The 7029-nt window shown below is 40.6% G+C and overlaps 1 protein-coding gene across 8 annotated transcripts in view; it reads left to right on the top strand.

Annotated features, from left to right (window-relative positions):
* The window catches only part of Utrn (utrophin), a 494125-nt gene that overhangs the window by 353050 nt on the left and 134046 nt on the right, over window positions 1–7029 (top strand). For all 8 annotated transcript variants that reach the window (XM_021221246.2, XM_029532896.1, XM_029532895.1 and 5 more), the window contains one exon: window positions 1165–1321. In XM_021221246.2, coding sequence (XP_021076905.1) covers window positions 1165–1321 — 157 coding nt within the window. The remainder of the gene's footprint in view (window positions 1–1164; window positions 1322–7029) is intronic.

Below are 7029 nucleotides of genomic sequence, written 5' to 3'. Positions count from 1 at the left end.
CCTGGCTGTCCTGGAACTCACTCTGTAGACCAGGCTGGCCTCGAACTCAGAAATTCACCTGCCTCTGCCTCCCGAGTGCTGGGATTAAAGGCATGCGCCACTACACCCGGCTGGAGTAAATATTTCTAATGTCTGAATTCTAACAATTTACTTCATTATAAGAAAAATTGGGGGTTAATGATTCCCCCCCCCCCTTAAAAGATTAGTCTGGGGACTGGAGAGATGGCTCAGTGGTTAAGAGCACCACCTGTTCTTCCAGAGGTCCTGAGTTCAATTCCCAGGAACCACCTGGTGGCTCACAACCATCTGTAATCAGATCTGATGCCCTCTTCTGGTGTGTCTGAAGACAGCTGCAGTGTACTCATATACATAAAATAGAAAAAATAAATCTTTAAAAAAATAAGATTAGTCTGTTCATTTAGAGAGAAAAATGAATAAATTTTAAATAAATATTTTTTAAAATATAAAAGTTAATAACAGTTTCTGTGTGTCTTTTTTCTTCCGTGTGTGTGTGTGTGTGTGTGTGTGTGTGTGTGTGTGTGTGTGTTTATCCCTTGCTCGGCTAGTTTGATCTGTCTCTGTTGACAAGGCTGTTCTTGAGCTGACAGATTATCTCCCTGCCTCTGTCTCCTGAGTGCTGGGATTAAAGGTGTAAGATATCAACTAGGCTCCAGATGTCTCATATGCATCCCATTTCTTCTCCTTCTAACTATGTATTTTGATAAAAATGAGAAAATTATTTAAATTTTTGTACTTAATATTTGTTTAGGGTATGTGAACGATCAGAACCTGGTCCGTAATTTTAAGTATTACAGACATAGCCTGGATAATATAGCTGTTTTGAAATAACTGTTTCTCACAGAGTATTTTTTTCTGTACCACAAGTATTTCTCCTCTTCCTCCTCCTCCTTCTTCTTCTCCTGCTCCTCTTCCTCTCCCTCCTCCTCCTCCTCCCCTTCCTCCTCCTCCTCCCCCTCTCCCTCCTCTTTCTCCTCCTCTCCCTCCCCCTCCTCTCCCCTTCCCCCTCCTCCTCTTTTTTTGGATGTGTTGTTTGGTGATTATTTGTGTGTATACGGTGATTAGGTCAAAGGAGTATGTATCACTTTTTAATTTGTTGCTAGCAACTGGCACTTATTTATCGCCTTCATTCTTATCTGTCAACAGGGCCCATTTAGAGGCCAGTGCTGAAAAATGGAACAGGTTGCTGGCATCGCTGGAAGAGCTGATTAAATGGCTCAATATGAAAGATGAGGAACTTAAGAAACAGATGCCCATTGGAGGGGACGTTCCCGCCTTACAGCTCCAGTATGACCATTGCAAGGTAAGTACAACATTTGTGTACCTTTTTTTTTTTTTAAATCAATTTTGATAAACAAATTGAGTGACGTTCTCAAAAAATGAAAATTTAAACTAATTACCACAGTGTTTCCCCTCTTTGGTGTCTAGTTGTTGGTTGCTAAAGGATCAATATAAGGTTAAGATTAGCTTAGGTTACATGGTAAGTCTGAGGCCAGACTAGGCTACAAAGCAAGATCCTACCTTTAAAATACATGCACGCATGCATCTATGCATTCATACATAGATAAAAATAAAAGATAACTTGTGACAGCCAGGGATATACAGAGAAACCCTGTCTCCCCCCCCCCAAAAAAAAAGATACTTACTGAAACATATAGCCATATAGCCGGGCAGTGGTGACGCACGTCTTTAATCCCAGCACTTGGGAGGCAGAGGCAGGTGGATTTCTAAGTTCAAGGCCAGCCTGGTCTACAAAGTGAGTTCCAGGACAGCCAGGGCTATACAGAGAAACCCTGTCTCGAAAAACAAACAAACAAACAAACAAACAAACAAACAAAAAGATAACTTGTGAAGTTTTTTTCCAATATGTTGATATCCAAAGAAATCTACTAGAAAGTCTCCCAGTGCTAGGATTACAGGGGAGTGTCCACTGTTATATCTTACTGTAACATAATCAGGAGTATAGAAGACATGGTGTCAAAAAGGATTTTAATGTAGAACTGGGGTTCGTGGTATTCCTTTGCTTCCAACACTCAGAAGGTAGAAGCAGGTGGATCTATGTGCGTTTGAGGCCAGCAAAGGTGACATACTCAGATACTGTCTCAAGTAAATGAATAAATACATAAATAAAATTCCAAAGGAGTCCTAAGGACATAGCTCTAAAATGTGAGCCTTTCCTATTGGCCCCAAGCTCCTCGAATGACGATTTTTGAGACTCAAAATATATCTGCAATCACCTTGGCCATATGCTTTGGTTTGTTCTCCCACTAACTGTTAACTTATATCCCGTTTATTCTAATCTAAGTTTTGCCATGTGACTGGCTACGTCTGCTCAGGACTCATGCATCTGTCCTCTGGCCTCTCCCAGGGTGAACACTGCTCTCCCTGCCTTATGCTATCCCACAATCCTTAATCTTTTCTGCCTCTGGATGTCCCACCTTCTATTCTACCCTTTTCTATAGGGCAAAGGTTTTTTCTTTTTATTGACAAACGATACATCCATACAATATACAGGATATTGTCTACATATAGCCCAGTGGTACAGCACTTGCCCAGCTCGCTGGAGATTAAAATAAGACAAACAAAACCTGAAATTATCTTGTTCATTAAAATTAAAAGTAGAGAAAATCTGTAGGGCAAATTTCAGTCCTGTATCAAATGAAGATCACACTGTGAAACAAAAGATCATTTTATGGTCTTTTTACGTTTCATTTTCTTAAACTTAGATCTTTTTCTAAGTTACATTTTCTTCTGCACAGACATCCACCTCTACACACACTGTGTTTTCATTCTGACAATGAACAATTAATCCTGAAATGTCGTCTGACATATCCCTCAGCCCTTAGATTTTTAAATATCTTCTCCTAGTCCCAGTTCCATTAATTTATTTATATCCTTTTATACTCTTTTCTCATATATTAAATATCATTTAGTTCTGTTGTATTTTTTTCCTACCCATGTGCAGTGCGAATTCTCATTCTAAGTCTGTACATTTTTAATGCAACATTGTGTCCTTGTTTCTAATTGAAAGATGAATGCAAATGCATGTTCCTGAGGGAAGGCACCATCTTTTACATAAGATGTTCTAGTCGATGTTGATAGGATCTTGAATTTTATTTTATTTTGATCCTTGTGCTTAGTGAATAAAATTGCTATTTCAGTAGAAAGAGAACATGATAGACAGATAACCCTGAGATAGAAAGACATAGAGACATTGTTGGTCTATAGAACTATAGAATAATAGTGGATTTTAAGTTAGTGACTTTACAAAATTACCGTTCTCATTCTCTGTCTCCCCCTCTCTCTATTTCTCTGTCTCTTCTCTCTCTGTCTGTATCTCTGTCTCTGTCTCTGTCTCTGTCTCTGTCTCTGTCTCTGTCTCTCTCTCTCTCTCTCTCTCTCTCTCTCACATCAGTTGAGACATAGTCTCTATGTAGTCCTAGAACTTGCTATGTAGACCAGGTTGGGCTCAGACTCACACAGATTCTCCTGCCTCCTTCCTCCAGCTTTCTTCTGTACTATGATTATTTCCTTTCTGTGTGTCAGGGTATTGGTGAGGAAATCAAATAACACCAAGTTTTTCTAAGAGTATTTAGTGTTCTGCATGTGTGATAAATCCTGCATATGGCTGTGTCTCACTAGCTTTGAATAAAACTCAAGGCTTTTCTTTTCTTTCTTCTTTAAATTTTTTCTTTCTTAGGTATGCTATTATTTTCCTCGAAGAACTGTGTCTCCCAGTCCTGTTGCCTAACTTCAGGGCCTGGTCCACTCTATCTTACAGCACTGCCTGAGTTTCTCTGTTTTAATTCTTATCCCCGGCGTTGAAACGGTTGAGATAACGCTGATATTGATGCTGGTAAATAATGTCAGTTTCTTTACTCTGCAAGAGTTGATGAGCAACAGATAGACACTGGGTATGAATCTTGTCACCCATGAGTCATCCCTGAACAAAACCAAGGTCTTGTAGCTGGGAGTGTTCAGTAGTGGAATGCTTCCATCGTGTGCAAGGCTCCTGATTCCTCCCCAGAACTACAAAATAAATACAGGAAGATGCTGGAGAGATCGCACAGTGGTTAGGAGCACTCACTCAGGTTTAGCTACTAGTACCCAATGGATGCTCACAGCCATCCATAACTTAACTCTAGTTCCAAGGGATTCAGTGTCAACTTCTGGCCTCCACAGGCACCAGACATGCATGTAGTATATTATGCATATATGCACTTACACATATAAAATAAACACTAACAAATCTGAGAAAAATGAATAAATAACTCAAAACCCAGTTCTTGACTGAGATGGCATGAAGTGAAAAATAATAAATAGTAGCTGTTTTATTAAAAATAAAAAAGAGAAAAACAGGACTGGAGGTTGCCTTGAATACAGGGGATGGAAGGGAAAAAACTCAAGTGTGTCATAGGGCAGATGTTTTCGGACAAAGCAGGTGGAAAGCAGAAATGTCATTCAAACAATGGGGAAAATTCCGAGAAAGCAGATGGGGAAGAGAAATCAAGGGCGCTTGTGTTTTAACATGATAAGCAGCCCACGCTCTTGAGGAAGTTGAGTATGCAAACTTGACTTTAGAGGAAAGGTTAGAGTTAGAGAAAATACTAAGCTGTAAAACATAGATCAGCTACAGGATTGGCTGAAGCCTCATTGGAAGTGATTGTAACTAGAAAAAAATGATGTGTAAGAAATGAGGAGTGATGAATCCAACTATCCCAGGCCTGGAAGATGAGATTGAGATCTCAGTGCAGAAGAAGCCAGAGAGCAGAGGCTAGGGTACCAACTAGGGCTGTTCAGAGCTCATTGTGAATCCAAGGATCCAATACTGCTGAGGAGTTAAGGAAAAAGACAGCAGAACATCACACATCCCGGAGGCAGGCAGTCCTGTTGCCTGGAACAAGACTGAATTTAATGGCATGATAGACTTTGAAGCGTGATTGGAGTAGATTCTACAGAACATGTAACCTGAAATACAGAAATTTATCTGAAAATTTGTTTTGCAAGAACGAACAGAGTATGAAGGAGTATTGCAGCAGGAATATGGAATCCAGTTATTGTTTTATAAAGATGGGGATGGATTCTCTGGGCTGATGGAAATGACTCTGGAAAGCAGAGAGAAGTCAATGATGTGTAGTAGAGAAGGTCAGAGGAAGAAAGGACCGGGGAGTTGGTTTTACACAGGAGGATGGGTAGTTGAACCATCTTAAGAGCAAAATGCATGAAATGTGTAGGCCTGGATGGGGAGGAGTTTGTGGATTTGAGTTTAGAAACATGAAGGCATTATCAGTGAAATGAAAAACGAGATCATCAACTGAATATTAAAAGGAGTGCTGAAGATGTACCTCAGTGGTAGAGTACTTGTCTAGTATTCACAAAGGCCTTGGTTCAGTCCCAGCACTAGGTTGGGCGATTAGTGGCTAGGGGGTAGGAGGAAAAAGATGTGTAGATTTGAAGAGAACAGAAGTAGAAAATAGTCTAAAAGTAGCTTAAAAGAAAATTAAACTAGGATGCTTTCACAGCATGACAGGCCAACATTATAGGATGACTTGATGTTGGTGGTCATGAACTACCCATTGGACTGCCTGATTGTTCCAGTTGGGAGACTGGTGTGTGGGGATGGCTTGTAAAGAAAGCAGGTGTTAGATAGAGAAAGGATGTTTGTAGAGCAGGCTAATGTTAATTAATGTTAATGATAATGCTTAGAGTTTTCCAATGAAAGTGATTTGTACAAATAGGGTCAGGAGGAAGGTCCTTGGATAAGCATCTGATGGTGCTCTAAGAAGTCGGGGTGGTGGTGGGACCATCTGTGTGGATATCAGAATCAAGGTGAAGAGGAGGGCAAGCCCCTTGTCAAAAGGATGACTCTGAGAGAGATGGGCCATGGTGGCACCATAGAGGATTCTAACCTAGAAAGGACATTTTACATATATCTTCTGGTCATGTGCGTTGAACTACTATGTCTCATCACCATTCCTTGCAGTGTGAATGCATTCATTCTTACGTTTTTACTTTTTTTTTTTCTGCCTTAGGTGTTTTATTCTCTCCAGCGTCAACTTTCCTGGCTTAAAGTGATGGGTGATGTTATAGTGGACTAACTACCACCCTTTTACCATATAGTTTTCTTTACCTACCTTCTGATAGGGTAGAACCGTAAGCAGTAAAATACTTTATGGACTAATGTTATATGTAATAGTATACTTTCTACTAAGTTAATAGTATTCATTTGTTGAGAAAAATAATTCCTAAAGTTTAATAGAAACAAATCACTCCTTATCTATTTTGCTATACAATTATGCCCTGATTTAGAGCAGTGCGCATGGGTAAAGAGCCTGTGTTGATCATTGCTGATGTAGAAAGGTGACCACATTCACTGGTTCATTCAGGGTGGCCTTCATGTTTGTCCATAAGTATACTGATTGATCTCCCCATCAGGCTTCACCCGTATGAATTATACAGAAGGGAACACCTCAAAAGGAGACATTAAGGCTTAAACCCGATTCTTCCGTATTTTCTCCCATATTAGGTTGTGCCATTTGCTATCGTGTTGTGAATAGAGGTGTGAAAATTAGGGGTGTGTTGACGCCTTCCTTGGTGTGGGATACAAGTGTGCTGGATAGACAGTCCACTGGGAGTGTGTGCTGACATGGATGCAGGAGGCACGGGAGTGGGATGAGGAGAAGCAGCTAGCTGCTCAGATGCAGCACGTTAGTGTGGGTGAGAGATGTGAGCAGGCCTCACTTTTGAGGATGGTAAGGGAGGAGCTGGAGCTGAAAGGAGAAAACCTTCACTTCACAGCTGGCTTTGTCACTGTCATCCTGGGTGACTGTTTGGACATTGTAGTAAAAATGTAGAAAATTGGCTGGCTTGTAAAACATCTATCACTTATTCACTGGAGTTGTGAAGGCTGGAAATCCAAGACCAAGGAACTGGGACATTTGATGGCTGGTGGTCATCAGACAGAGCGTGTCTTTCTCTGTCTGTGCGTGATGGAAAGGGCTCCTTCCCAAG

This window comes from Mus pahari, chromosome 21 (genome assembly GCF_900095145.1).
Source record: "Mus pahari chromosome 21, PAHARI_EIJ_v1.1, whole genome shotgun sequence".
In the NCBI taxonomy this organism is placed as follows: Eukaryota; Metazoa; Chordata; class Mammalia; order Rodentia; family Muridae; genus Mus; species Mus pahari.
The sequence above is the reverse complement of the archived record's forward strand: the minus strand, read 5'-3'. Positions and strand labels throughout refer to the sequence as shown.